The sequence below is a fragment of the Salmo salar genome, chromosome 16 (genome assembly GCF_965601325.2).
Source record: "Salmo salar chromosome 16, fSalSal1, whole genome shotgun sequence".
Lineage (NCBI taxonomy): Eukaryota > Metazoa > Chordata > Actinopteri > Salmoniformes > Salmonidae > Salmo > Salmo salar.
The window spans coordinates 18,068,405-18,083,636 of record NC_138306.1 but is presented as its reverse complement, the minus strand read 5'-3'; the positions used below and the strand labels follow the sequence as shown (position 1 = coordinate 18,083,636).

General features: G+C 40.5%; 1 protein-coding gene across 1 annotated transcript; it reads right to left on the bottom strand.

Annotated features, from left to right (window-relative positions):
* Positions 1 to 584: 584 nt before the first annotated feature.
* zgc:153031 lies at positions 585 to 15,232 on the bottom strand. The gene is made up of 6 exons (XM_014148222.3): positions 14,424 to 15,232; positions 9,308 to 9,357; positions 8,938 to 9,046; positions 5,409 to 5,535; positions 4,969 to 5,084; positions 585 to 4,781 (listed from the first exon to the last, which is right to left on the bottom strand). Exons 1-6 carry the CDS (start codon positions 14,570 to 14,572, stop codon positions 4,685 to 4,687), a joined length of 648 nt encoding a protein of 215 aa, XP_014003697.1. The 5' UTR covers positions 14,573 to 15,232; the 3' UTR covers positions 585 to 4,684.

The window sequence follows — 15,232 nt, the reverse complement described above, 5'->3', positions numbered from 1 at the left end:
TACCCCAAGCCTTAGCAGCACGTACTGTACTGTAAGCTTCTTTTAAAGGCCTTTCTTAATGTGCTAAAGCCTGCCGGAGCCCTTGAAACATGCTCAGAGTGCATTTTAATGGGGAGCGAGCAGCACAGCTAATGAAGTCATGACTTTATGCCTCAAGGTCCCCAGCTCAGATAAAATGTAGATGATGGGGTCACTGCCAAACCAACAGACTGGGTTAGAGCCTGTGTTTGAAATGGCACCCTATTCCCTATAGAGTGCACTACTTTTGACCAGAGCCCTATGGGCCTTGTTTAAAAGTAGTGCACTATATAGTGAATAGGGTGCCATTTCAGATGCTGCTGTAGTCTGACCATAGGGGGAGAGATACAGTTTACTGTTTTTTTTATCACTTTGGTACTATTTTCACACGTACGAAACTCCAAACTGGTAACACTTGTAACGCAGCCAGTCTAACATTCAAAACCTTTCATTGTGCATTCATTTTGTTTGTAGACATCTTTCACCACACAACCATAGATCCAAATATAAAGGTTTACTTTCAAATATAGTGAGCACATTGGTTTAATCACCAAAACACAACAAAGTAATATATTCTCAATGTATTTATTTTAACAACCATTAATCCAATAGCAAAACATATAAGATACATGTTTCAAAATTGCCCTTTGAATGTAGTATGCTAGTTCTCACATTAGGTTATACTGTACACTAAATGTTGACTTTAGGTCAAATGTCCATAATCTCTAGGTGTGATCATTCTAGGTGTGATCATTGAAGACATCTTTCACAATGTAATCAAATAAAAGAAATGAAAGAAACGTAATGTTTAGCAGGCACTAGTTTGAATCAAGCCTGTGTTGAGCATTTGGCTATAGGTTCTCATGGAAATCGCAGTAAATATCCTCATTGTTCATGCACTTGGGAAAACCCTTTTGGCATGGCGAATCCAAGCCTGACGGATTGAAATCATTTCATACCTCATCCACGGCCCGAAGAAGAGTGGTACACTCATGGGGATGGCAGTCATACATCTTCCACCTGTATTGTAATCGTGTATTGTATTATATTGTATGTTTGCATTGTAGTGATCATGTATGTGGCTCAGTTCATAAGAGCATGGCACTAGCAACACCAGAGTTGTGGGTTTGATTCCCACTGGGGTCACATACCAAAATGTGTGGACTGATGTCACTTTGGATAAAAGTGTCTGCTATGTAAATGGCATATATTACAGTATAAGGGAACTGTATAGGCCAATGCAATTTTAGTAAAGCAGTGTTCCATAGCACATATCTGATCTTGTCAATATCAGATTTAAAAAATAAATAAAAAAATGGTGAAGTAAAAGCATAATAGTCATCATCATAGTAGTACATTTGAGTATATACCCTACTTTTTATGTTTCTACTTTACAAACATACATTTTCATGATGTAGTTCTCATAATCTGCAGCAGACAAACCAGTTTACATGTAGAGGTTTACCAAACGGTTAAATGATCATCAGTTGAGCGCATTTGGATTAAGTAATAGCACAATGTCTTTTAACAAAAGATCAAATAATCATATCAAAAGGAGTGTGAGCTTGGCATTGTAAAAGGCAATTACTTTATGTGAGCATGTATTGCAATTGTGAAACATTTGCATTTCTCTATGAAACATTGATTAAGTTTGGTGAAAAAGTGACTGTATGATTTTGTGTGTTGTACTTAGTCAATTGAAAATGCACAGAGAGTTTTCGAAGCAACTGCTTTTTTGATTATGTTTTGAGATTTGTACTGAGAGTTGTGAAAATGTACTACATACTTGTGAAAATTGCACCAAAGCGAGAAAAAAAAAATGTAACAAGACAGCTTCATCATTCCCCCATATCCTGTATCATTAACAACATGGGCCTGTAGTCATGGCAATAGCCAAATAATAAGTACATGTTAATGAATTTGGGTTTTCCAAAGGATATTTTAATTTAATTTATATTAGATGTGTCTACTTCTGAGTCATGTTCAATTTCAAAACAAGACAGCTATAAGGGTATGTTTGGAGACATTGGAATCCCAAAGGTTCACTTCATTTTCTACAGTCGGTTTCAATGTCAGTGACTTCTCCCTCATAAATTGTCACACCAAGATGCATTCAGTAATCTCCAAATTGCTGCAATCTTTTAAAACAGAGTACCATCTACTGACCTCTATTGGTACTACCTGAACTTTTCATGAAACAAAAGTAACAGAGTGGGGAATGAGGGATTGAATGGGTGAAAGAATTATAAATGTTTATTTAGAAGTGTGGCAGCTTTGTTTATGCATTTGTACAGATTTTTGAAAAAATAATTGCTTTGAATGTTTCATTTATTTTCAAATGTTAATAGTATATTTTTGACATTCTTCGTTTTTTATACAGATGTGCCTTGTTGCAACTCAAAATAAATTACCTTAGTTCCTACTTTACATTTCCTCTCATGCTTTTTGAATTTAATGCATGGAAAATATAATGTGTAACAACATTCAAGTACCCTTAGCGAAAGTAGCTAATTATCAAGGTCAATGTTTTTATTTTAAAAGTAACTAAATTGCTTTTACGCTGAGTACTTTTTAAATTAGCTATGTTTTTAAACTTTTACTTAATTTTTTGGGGCCAGTCATGTTACTTCTACTTGAGTAAAATGTAATTAAAGTAACAGTAGTTCTACTGGAGAAGGATATTTCAGTAGTCTTTCCACCCCTGACAGTATGTTCTCTGTTAAAAGATTTGCTTCCATTTGAGTGTAATGAACTAGACCCTGCTAGGTGTATAAATGCAAATGATGTCTTCACCTCTCTCCCTCTCCCGCACTCTCTCTCTCTCTGCCTCTCCCTCTCTCTGTCCTTGTTCCCTCTCAATGATGATCCCTGTATGCTGCTCTACGGTGACTATGTCAGTCTGAATTATATCCCAAAGCAGGAGAGGTTAATAAGAGTGAGTATAAATTGTTATTTTCCATTTCAAACGTGACACAGGTTATTATTAGCCCGGGTTACACATTGCTTTTATGGGGCATAACTCAGGGAAAATATGAAAATAGATGACACCTGCAATTAAAATGTATGATTACCAGCTGCGGCGACAGCATGGCAGAGTATTAAGGTGGTAAATATTCCATGTCTGGGGTCAGTGGGGCTTGGAGAATTAACGCTGTGACCACCGTTAAGAACCTTTCTCCTCAGCTGTTATAATACCAGGATCTCCCAGGCATAATGGGCTTCCCAAATGGTACCCTATTCCCTATGTAGTGCTCCACGAAGGTAGTGCACTACATAAGCTAGAGAATAGGGTGTCATTTGGGACGCAGCCATAGTTTCCCTCAGTAAAGGTTACCCTGTTTCTTATGGGAAGAAGATTTATACTGTACTCTGACAACACCTGTAGCTTTCAATCAAATGGCACGGACTAAACACTCTTGGGTCTCATATCTTGAGCAATTTCCCCATAGTCACTTTCTTTGTGTTATAAAAGGTTGTCTGATTGGATGTTAAGTACATTGATACACAATTATATAGAGGACATCAGGTCATAATCTGTTTTACAGTAATCTGTCTTTCTGTCTGACAGTAATCGTTCTACTGTTTTTGCAAAGTCAAGTTCTAAGAAACTGGTTCACACATCACATCCTACATTCGATCATGTTTTATTGTTGTAGAAAGGGAAAGAAATTGGTTTCAGGGGGCACTTTGTTCTCTATGTCTTGCCTTATGTCTCCATCTAGTGGCTCATTTACTCCAACATTGTACACTGAAAGATGGAGTTGAATGAATATTTACTGATTGACAAGTGATTCAATTAGCCATGATGACAAATACAATATCATGCCAAGTTGAAGAATTTACAATAGAAGACGCATGTTTTCCCCAAAGGAACTGTATGTAAGTATCATTACAACGTATATCACTACATTGCAGAGATTCCTCAATTGTAAACATTTGCAATAAATGTAATAACAGCTCTCCTACACTTTTCAAGAAACATAATTCAGAATAAGCAAGACATTTTTTGTTTATCTGGAATAAAAACATTTATTTCCTGGCTCATTTTAAGCACTCTTATACTCTTTTGATAGCATCATGATTATAAATGTAAAAAACACTCCAAGCTGATTTCCAGCCTTTGGGTGGCGACTTCATGCCGTAAATCGCAATATGTTATGAAATCTTCAGACATAAATATAGCCCTCTGTTACGTAGGCACTATCAGGAACAACCCCCCATCCTTAGTGCCCATGTTGTTATGAGTCACCCCAGACCACTCGTCTGACATAATCTCTGACTCAGACAGAGCCATATTGGTTTGGTCCTAGCAGAATATTTCAGATGAGGGGAGAGGATAGCAAGGAAGGATATTATATGGGACAGCAGTGGATCCATCATTTTATGCCAAATATGAAAAGCCTTCTGTATCTGACAACACATGACCAACAGTAAGACAAATCTGAATGGGATGGACACATTGACTTATCTGATTCATTAGTGTTATGGAAGTGTGCCGATTGAGTCACTGGCAGATGAGATGAAGCAGAGTGAGTGGGACATGTGTAATATACAACTGGATTATGATTACTATTAGAATTGCACTGGAGAACTGAATAGTTCAAAAAGGCACCCAACGTCTGACAAAAAATAGTCAGTGTTTGCATTCATGCAGTAAGTTACAGTTTTAAATCACCTCAGCGCTACAGATCTCCCTCTTGAAAACTTCAAACTTAAATGTAACCCCATTCTCCTCTTGAATCTCATTTGGTACTCCAGGAAACCTAGTTTGAAGTTAAGGGAAACAAAGGGACAACTTAGACAGATTGACGAAGACACAAAAAGCTTTCAAACACTTGGCCTGTCAATCAGAACAGAGAACAGATCCACTTATCAAAACAGTCCAAAGATTAAGCAAAGAGTGCTGCAGCCTAAGGCCAGGAGAGCAGAGAATAAAATATGCTTCCTTACCGCTGTTGTTTTTTAAAAATACTTCGGTCAAACTGCGGGAAGAAGACGTCACAGTCGAAGTCAGCCATGATGTCAGTGAGGAAGATGAGTTCACACCAGGGATGCACCAGAGCCTCCTGATGACAAGGGAAAGGTACTGTAATGAGCTACAGTATAGACAAATATAGTGGATGGACTGTCCTATAATAATAAATGTTTATCCACTTATTTATTCTTAACACATATATTGGATTTAAAGTCCTGGGACAATTTTAATAAAGCATCTCAGAGTAATGCTGATCTAGTATCAGGTCCCCCTTTCCATGTAATCTCATTCATTATGATCTAAAAGTCAAAACGGATCCTAGATCAGGACTCCTACTCTGAGACGTTTTATAAATACGGGCCCAGGTCAAACTGCACCACAAACTTCCCACCACCCACAGAGACACAATAGTCACCTGATAGACCTGTGGCCCACCCACAACCCAGATGGTCTCCACCAGGTCACAAAGGGGTTGCAGCAAGGCTAAGCTGATCATGCTGTCGAAATCTTGACACAGGAAGTGGGCATGCTCCGGGAGAGTACTGTGAGGAGTGAGTGACACCCAAAATAAGTAATCATTTCTAAAACCCAACTTTTCTATATGCACACTACCGTTCAAAGGTTTGGGGTCATTTAGAAATGTCCTTGTTTTTGAAAGAAAAGCAATTTTTTTGTCCATTAAAATAACATCAAATTGATCAAAAATAGAGTGTAGATATTGTTCATGTTGTAAATGACTATTGTAGCTGGAAACAGCTGATTTTTAATGGAATATCTACATAGACGTACAGAGGCCCATTATCAGCAACCATTACTCCTGTGTTCCAATGGCACGGTGTGTTAGCTAATCCAAGTTTATCATTTTAAAAGGCTAATTGATCATTAGAAAACCCTTTTGCAATTATGTTAACACAGCTGAAAACGGTTCTTCTGATTAAAGAAGCAATAAAACTGGCCTTCTTTAGACTAGTTGAGTATCTGGAGCATCCGCATTTGTGGGTTTCATTACAGGCTTAAAATGGACAGAAACAAAGAACTTTCTTCTGAAACTCGTCAGTCTATTCTTGTTCTGAGAAGTGAAGGCTATTCCATGTGAGGAAATGCAAAGAAACTGAAGATCTCATTCAACGCTGTGCACTACTCCCTTCACAGAACAGCGCAAACTGGCTCTAACCAGAATAGAAAGAGGAGTGGGAGGCCCCGCTGCACAACTGAGCAAGAAGACAAGTACATTAGAGTGTCTAGGTTGAGAAACAGACGCCTCACAACTTTAAATAGTACCCCCAAAACACCAGTCTCAACGTCAACAGTGAAGAGGCGACTCCGGGTTGCTGTCCTTCTAGGCAGAGTTGCAAAGAAAAAGCCATATCTCATACTGGCCAATAAAAATAAAAGATTAAGATGGGCAAAAGAACACAGACACTGGACAGAGGAACTCTGCCTAGAAGGCCAGCATCCCAGAGTTGCCTCTTCACTGTTGACATTGAGAATAGTGTTTTACGGGTACTATTTAAAGAAGCTGCCAGTTGAGGACTTGTGAGGCATCTGTTTCCCAAACTAGACACTCTAATGTCCTCTTGCTCAGTTGTGCACCGGGGCCTCCCAGTCCCCTCTTTCTATTCTGGATAGAGCCAGTTTGCGCTGTTCTGTGACGGGAGAAGTACACCGCGTTGTACGAGATCTTCAGTTTCTTGGCAATTTCTCGCATGGAATAGCCTTCATTTCTAAGAACAAGAATAGACATGAGTTTCAGAAGAAAGTTATTTGTTTCTAGCCATTTTGAGCCTGTAATCAAACCCACAAATGCTGATGCTCCAGATACTCAACTGGTCTAAAGGTCAGTTTTATTGCTTCTTTAATCAGAACAACAGTTTTCAGCTGTGCTGAGATACTTGCTAAAGGGTTTTCTAATGCTCAATAAGCCTTTTAAAATTATAAACTTGGATTAGCTAACACAACGTGCCATTGGAACACAGGAGTGATGTTTGCTGATAATAGGCCTCTGTACGCCTATGTAGATATTTCATAAATAAATTGTCTGTTTCCAGCTACAATAGACATTTACACCATTAACAATGAATACACTGTATTTCTGATCAATGTGATGTTATTTTAATGGACAAAAAAAATAGCTTTTCTTTCAAAAACAAGGACATATCTAAGTGACCCCAAACTTTGGAATGGTAGTGTAAATTGACAAAATTTGACTGTTCAAATGATAAGTCAAAATATTAACATGGCCAACTTTGAATACAAGACTCATTGAGGTACAGTTGAAGTTGGAAGTTTACATAGACTTAGGTTGGAGTCAATAAAACTTGTTTTTCAACCATTCCACAAATTTATTTTGTGGAATGGCAAGTCGGTTAGGACAACTACTTTGTGCATGACACAAGTCATTTTTCCAACAATTGTTTACAGACAGATTATTTCACTGTATCACAATTCCAGTGGGTCAGAAATGTACATACACTAAGTTGGCTGTGCCTTTAAACAGCTTGGAAAATTCCAGAAAACAATGTCATGGCTTTAGAAGCTTCTGATAGGCTAAATGACATCACTTGAGTCAATTGGAGGTGTACCTGTGGATGTATTGCAAGGCCTATCTTCAAACTCAGTGCCTCTTTGCTTGACATCATAGGAAAATCAAAAGAAATCAGCCAAGACCTCAGAAAATTGTAGACCTCCACAAGTCTGGTTCTTCTTTGGGAGAAATTTCCAAACGCCTGAAGGTACCACGTTCATCTATACAAACAATAGTACGCAAGTACAAACACTATGGGACCACGCAGCCGTCATACTGCTCAGGAAGGAGAAGCGTTCTGTCTCCTAGAGAAGAACGTACTTTGGTGCGAAAAGTGCAAATCAATCCCAGAACAACAGCAAAGGACCTTGTGAAGATGCTGAAGGAGACACAGGTACAAAAGTATCTATACCCACAGTAAAGTCCTATATCAACATAACCTGAAAGGCCGCTCAGCAAGGAAGAAGCCACTACTCCAAAACCGCCATAAAAAAGCCAGACTACGGTTTGCAACTGCACATGGGGAAAAAGATCGTACTTTTTGGAGAAATGCCTCTGGTCTGATTAAACAAAAATAGAACTGTTTGGCCATAATGACCATCGTTATGTTTGGAGGAAAGAGTGGGAGACTCGCAAGCCGAAGAACACCATCCCAACCGTGAAGCAAGGGGCTGGCAGCATCATGTTGTGGGGGGGCTTTTCTGCAGGAGGGACTGGTGCAGTTCACAAAATAGATGACATCACGAGGATGGAAAATTATGTGGATATATTGAAGCAACATCTCAAGATATCAGTCAGGAAGTTGAAGCTTGGTCGCAAATGGGTCTTCCAAATGGAGAATGACCCCAAGCATACTTCCAAAGTTGTGGCAAAATGGCTTAAGGACAATAAAGTCAAGGTATTGGAGTGGCCATCACAAAGCCCTGACCTCAATCCCATAGAAAATTTGTGGGCAGAACTGAAAAAGCGTGTGCAAGCAAGCAGGCCTACAAACCTGACTCAGTTACACCAGCTCTGTCAGGAGGAATGTGCCAAAATTCACCCAACTTATTGTGGGAAGCTTGTGGAAGACTACCCGAAATGTTTGACCCAAGTTAAACAATTCAAATGCAATGCTACCAAATACTAATTGAGTGTATGTAAACTTCTGACCAATTGGGAATGTGATGAAAGAAATAAAATCTGAAATAAATAATTCTCTATTATTCTGACATTTGACATTCATAAAATAAAGTGGTGATCCTAACTGACCTAAGACAGGGAATTTTTACTAGGATTAAATGTCATGAATTGTGAAAAACTGACTGACTTAAATGTATTTGGCTAAGGTGTATGTAAACTTCTGACTTCAACTGTATATGAAACATGTTGTTAGGTTGTGGACTGTGTGTGATTGGTAGTAGTGTGACTTTCGGTTTACCTCAGGGTGGTACTCAGGACCACATGGAGGACATTGGGCAGCATAGAGAACAGACTGTCTGCGTTGGAGAACCAGCAGCCCCTGCCCCACACCATCATGTTAAATTTTCCTGCGAAAGGGATTATCGAGTTCACCTTACATTGTAAAGACCATTTGGAAAAAGTAACTATTTCATTGCTTATAGTGAATATTGCTGTCAAACTATCAGTATCTGAATAACTCCGGTTGTAGTATCTACTATACCTTTTAGAGAAAAAGTGCAAGGTTCTATTGCATTTCAACAACAGCTTCTTTGTCTGCATTTCTCTGTGCTCTATACTTTCCCATCATTGCGTTGGAGCAAGTCAGAAAGGAAATCAATCAAAATTACCTGGTAGGGAGACATTTGTTGTAGTTTCCAAAAAGAATTTGAATTCTGTCCTGTAAACACAATATTTTTATACATTGATTACAATTGGACCAATACTATCAACTCTTACCAAATACTCCTATGTATGGACCTAAGCCAGTTCAAGAACCACGAACTAGAATTTTTTTTATTCATATTGAAATACATGTAGACGAGTGTTATTATACCTGTTATTAAATGTTATCAAGTAACTGTGTCCATCCCAAAAAGCATAATGGGATCCGACTTCACATGCCACCAATTGACAACTGGTCAAAAAGTAATTAGGGTACTAGGGAGTAACTAGCCCCCCCCCTTGTAATTCACATTAAGACCACAAGATATCACCAAATTATTGTATCAACACTTCCCTGGCTGCCAGTGTTCTTGCTCATCCAAAAATGTCCTCTTGGTCATCACAACAAAACAACTGTGGTAAGGTGATCCATTTTTTTTGTTATGATGAAAAAGTTCTAGCTATAGTCCAATGAAGTTAGATGTATAGTTTTTTTTAAATATACAAGTAGGAAAGCCTTAAGATAAATAATCAATTTGTTTAGAGAGAAAAATAGTAATATATTGGATGAGTGTTTTGGGGGCAACTCGGCCCCCCCTACTAGGGGGTAACTGGCCCCTGGGGGCTAGTTACCCCTTTATGTTATTAATGTGTTTCTGTCATTTAGCCATTTAGTTACTGCTAGTTTATGCTAACCTGCTAGCTAGCAACCTCCACTAGCAGTAAATGCTAGTTAGCAACCTTACAAGATCGTCAGAGGTAAAATACATGATTTAATTGCAGTTGTAAATGTTTGCACTAGTGGATGATAGTTTTACCGTTAGTTACTTTATAGACTTTTAGCTATTTTACACAGCATTATATGTCATATAGCTAGATATCTAGCTATGTTTTTAAGAGAGAGCTTTTAAATGGCACCTCTCCCCCTGCAGGTTAAAACTAATACTTTGAGTCAGGCGGTTTGAAAGAAACTGTCTTGTCTTAAGGTACAGAGTCCTGTGTGGTTAGGGAGGGTTTGGGGCCATCTGTTAGATTAGGGGTCAGTTCCTTATATAATTTAATGTTTCTATTTTCAGATGAGAACATACAAGAAGAAAACAGACCATGGAAGCTATAACTGAGGTTATATAGCATGCCCTGAAGGTAATAGAAATGTAATGAATACTCAGGGAGAAAAAGGTGTAGATTCACGTGCAGAGTGTGGCAGGTGTTCATTTTGCCTTTGCAGAAGGCAGGAATCGTGGTCGCAGGCAAAGGTCATACACAGGAAGGCAAACAGGCAGGTGAATCAAAACTAGGACTGAAGGCTCCAACTGGTTCTCACAAACGAGCTAGGAAAAGGCTCAGTAGAGTCAAAATGAACAATACCTCACAAAGGCACAAACAGAATGAACTGAACTAAATAAGGAACTGATGAGACCAGGTGAGTAACTAACACAGGTGAAAACAATGAACAAAAATGAAAGACAAGGCTACGTTCAAGAACACAAATAAACTGGGCTACGTTCAAGAACACAACCAAACAGAACACAAGGTTGACTAAGAAAATAAATACAGAACCTTACAAGAAAATGGCCAGACCTTAAAGGGGGCTGCCAGGGTGTTCAACATTTCACCAAGAACCCTATGGCACCACAGAGGAAAGGAGGTGAAAAACCCAGGCTTCAGGGGGTGCCAGTCTTCTCTTCCATGTATGAAAGTGACCTTGTCAACCACTTCCACAACTGGAAAGAGCCCTATTTGGCCTAACATCATGGGATGTGAGAAGACTTGCCTTTGATCTGGCAGAGAGGATGGGAATCAAACACAGTTTCAACAAAGGAAAGGGGTATGCCGGGGTGGATAGGTTCAGTGGCTTAAAATAACAGATAAAATAAAAAATAAAAATAATAATGAAGCACAACTGTCAACTGTCAGTTCGAATATCTCAAGCAACCAGTCTTGCAAGGGCTGTGGGCTTTAATAAGCTTAAGGTTGACCAGTTTTTTTACAGCCTACGAGGACATTTTAAACAGTGTCCGGGACGTCGGGCCAACAAAGATTTGGAACATGGATGAGACGGGAATACAAAACGTCCAGAAACTGTTGCCTGTGGTGGCCACCAAGGGAGAAAAAATGGTTGCGCAGAGAGGGGCTTCACAGTCACAGTAATTTGTGCTATCAGTGCAGCGAGGCAGTATGTGCCGCTACTCTTCATCTTCCCCCGGAAGAGCATGAACAAACAGCTGCTGGTTGGAGCACCTCCAGGGTCCGTTGGAAGGGTGAGTGACTCAGGCTGGGTCGACAGTACCATCTTTGTCGACTGACTCAACCACTTCGCCCACAGTGTTGTTTGCACCCCTGAGGAACCCCACATCCTCATCCTCGATGGGCACCACTCCCATAAGACCCTGGAGGCTGTTCTGCAAGCAAGAGGCCAGGGAGTGATTCTCATCACTCTGCCACCCCACGTACCGTCTTCAACGGTCTGAAGACCTTTTACAACAGGGCAGCAGATCAGTGGATGACGATGCATCCTATGAAAATGGTAAGTATATACCAAATGGCTGGCCTCTTCACAAAGGCCTATAGCAAGGTGGCCAGTTTGGAGAGAGGAGTGAAGGGCTTCCGGGCCAGTGGGCTGTGGCCTTTGGAGAAGGACATCTTCACAGAGTCGGACGTCGTGACCGCTGAGGTTATAAAGGAGCCTGAGCCCATTGGCGGTAAGAAAAAGTCATCTAAATTAACGAAAAGTAGCAGAAGCAGCATGTACTTGGTAGAAAGTGTTTACTGTACTAACACCGATGTATTGTTTTTGTCATTTATTTTCAATGCAAAGAATCCATTCAACCACAGTGCTCTACCGCCACCGCCGCCACCTCTACCGATACAGCTACCAGCTCTACCGCCACAATCACTAGCTCTACCTCCACCACCACCAGCTCTAATGCCAAAACCTCTACCTTCACCACATCTACCTCAGCCACAACCTCCACCCTGCAGCCTACCCTTGCTCCAAATGTCAGCACTCATTTTAGGGAATATATATTTGCATATAGTGATTAGAAGTGTTTATTGTACCAATACTCGTGTGTTCTTGTTGTTTGTTTTTGCTTAAACCAACAACAAACAGCTGCAGCAGTTCTATTGGAGTTGTTCCTAAGGCCGAGGCTCCAGGAGGTGAGGCCGAGGAAGAGGAAGGCAGAGTCTACGGCTGTACTGACCGCCTCACCTTACAAAAGGTGGCTGGAGGATAATGCTCGACGGAAACATCAACAAGATGAAAAGAGAGAGTAAGAAAACGAATCAGGTTCTTAAAAAAAATATTGTCTCGGGGGCAACACAACATGCTACATCAGCCACCAAAGAAGGGGATGTGGAGGCTGTGGTGTGGGGGCTGTGGTGTGGGGGCTGTGCTTTGGCAAAGTGGGTGGGGTTCATTGGATGGGGCCACAGTGTCTCCTGACCCCTCCTGTCTCAGCCTCCAGTATTTATGCTGCAGTAGTTTATGTGTCGGGGGCTAGGGTCAAGTCTGTCACATCTGGAGTATTTCTCTTGTCTTTTCCGGTGTCCTGTGTGAATTTAAATATGCTCTCTCTAATTCTCTCTTTCTCTCTTTCTTTCTCTCTCTCGGAGGACCTGAGCCCTAGGACTATGCCTCAGGACTACCTGGCTTGATGACTCCTTGCTGTCCCCAGTTCACCTGGCCGTGCTGCTGCTCCAGTTCCAACTGTTCTGCCTGCAGCTATGGAACCCTGACCTGTTCACCGGACGTGCTACCTGTCCCAGACCTGCTGTCCCAGACCTGCTGGAACCCTGACCTGTTCACCGGACGTGCTACCTGTCCCAGGCCTGCTGTTTTCAACTCTCTAGAGACAGCAGGAGCGGTAGAGATACTCTCAAAGATCGGCTATGAAAAAGCCAACTGACACTTAATCTTGTGTTACTGACTTGTTGCACCCTCGACAACTACTATGATTATTATTATTTGACCATGCTAGTAATTTATGAACATTTGAACATCTTGGCCATGTGCTGTTATAATCTCCACCCGGCACAGCCAGAAGAGGACTGGCCACCCCTCATAGCCTGGTTCCTCTCTAGGTTTCTTCCTAGGTTTTGGCCTTTCTAGGGAGTTTTTCCTAGCCACCGTGCTTCTACACCTGCATTGCTTGCTGTTTGGGGTTTTAGGCTGGGTTTCTGTACAGCACTTTGAGATATCAGCTGATGTAAGAAGGGCTATATAAATAAATTTGATTTGGATTGTCTTTTCTGTGAGGAGCTGTTTCCAGTCACAAGTAGGGACTGGATTAGGTGTGAGCAGCGCAGGAGGTGGGTTTATGAGTTGTGCTCCAATTTTACTGGGGATAGCTTCATTTGTGACCTATGTACAAATTAGAATTGTGCAATAGCAGAGCATAAGAGATGCAACATCAATGTTACACTGAATTAATTAAGCTATAATTTATTGTTATTAAATGTCATATTCCAATGTTATTAGTTATATTGCAATTAATCTATTTTTTTAACGAATGAAAAACAACTATTGGAAACCTTTTGCTCCTGAATGTCATTTTAAAGGCTGCAGGGATTTAAAATCTTGCATTATTCCAATTGTCACGTCCGTATTTAATAAATAGTATGTTGAGCACGCAACCCGCTGCGCCTTGGTCAATGAACAATGAAATAACAAATAAAATGTATATGCAGGTGAGTTATAAAGAGGAACTTTACATCAAATAGCCATTTATTTCCTTTTATAGTTTATTCGCCTAAGCATTACCTTCATCCACATACCAATTTCTTTTCAAAACATTGCTTTTTTGTGTCAGCGATAAGACATACTTACGGGGGCTTAGTACCCCACGCATTTAGGACACATTTAATTGTAGTATACGCATCAATTAATGGTCCAAGTATAGATGTTTAGAAAGATCTAGTAGCCTAAATCTATGAAAACGAAAAAAGGAATTGTTATCATTGAATATACTTCAGTCACACAAGTATGTAACGTGTATTGCTGGCTTTTAGCCCAAACTTGAAACCGTAAGGCATACATCAAATCAAAATCCATAAGGGATAAATAAATAATTTCTCTCTTACGGTAAATCCCATGGCAAGTGTCCATCTTTTCCTATTCCCATGTTGTTGCATGCAGCGGCGATGAGCCGCAACGGTTTCCTCGGTACTTTGTCCGCGCACATCGTCGATACATTAGTGGAAGGTACAATATGAACTGTCTGGTTTAACATCGAGTTTACAAGTGTCTATATAACTCCCTCAGATACGCAAGCAGGCTTAATAACGCATTGGATGAGGATAATTTCAGTGCATAACAACCACTGAACTGCTCTACCGAGTATGACCAAAGCCAAAGGCAACTGTAGACAGGAGGGCGAGGATAAGTATTTTGCTTGTTGAATCCAACGTTTTTGTGTGTGGAGAGAATGAGTTTCTGGAATTTGCGGCCACATCTGGAACTGTTCTCTCCGGTTGCTACGTGAATGTCCATGTTTACCACTGATTATGAAACAATCAGAGGCACTGGAGGTCGCACCTCCTCCCTCCCCAGATACACTAGATTACCAAAAGTATGTGAACACCTGCTTGTCGAACATCATTCCAAAATCATGGCCATGAATATGGAGTTGGTTCCCTTTTGCTGTAATAACAGCCTCCACTCTTCTGGGAAGGCTTTCCACTAGATGTTGAAACATTGCTGCGGGGATTTACATTCAGCCACAAGCGCATTAGTGAGGTCAGGCACTGATGTTGGGCGATTAGGCCTGGCTCGTACTCGGCGTTCCAATTCATCCCAAAGGTGTTAGATGGTCTTGTTCTGTGAGCTTGTGTGGCCTATCACTTCGCGGCTGAGCGGTTGTTGCTTCTAGATGTTTCCACTTCACAATAAC

Coding starts and splice junctions, on each gene's coding strand:
- zgc:153031 (XM_014148222.3), bottom strand. CDS start 14,572: ATGTTAAACCAGACAGTTCATATTGTACCTTCCACTAATGTATCGACG. Junction 9,047..9,307: donor AACAAATGTCTCCCTACCAG/GTAATTTTGATT, acceptor TCCCTTTCGCAG/GAAAATTTAACATGATGGTG. Junction 5,536..8,937: donor GTCCTGAGTACCACCCTGAG/GTAAACCGAAAG, acceptor CACTCCTCACAG/TACTCTCCCGGAGCATGCCC.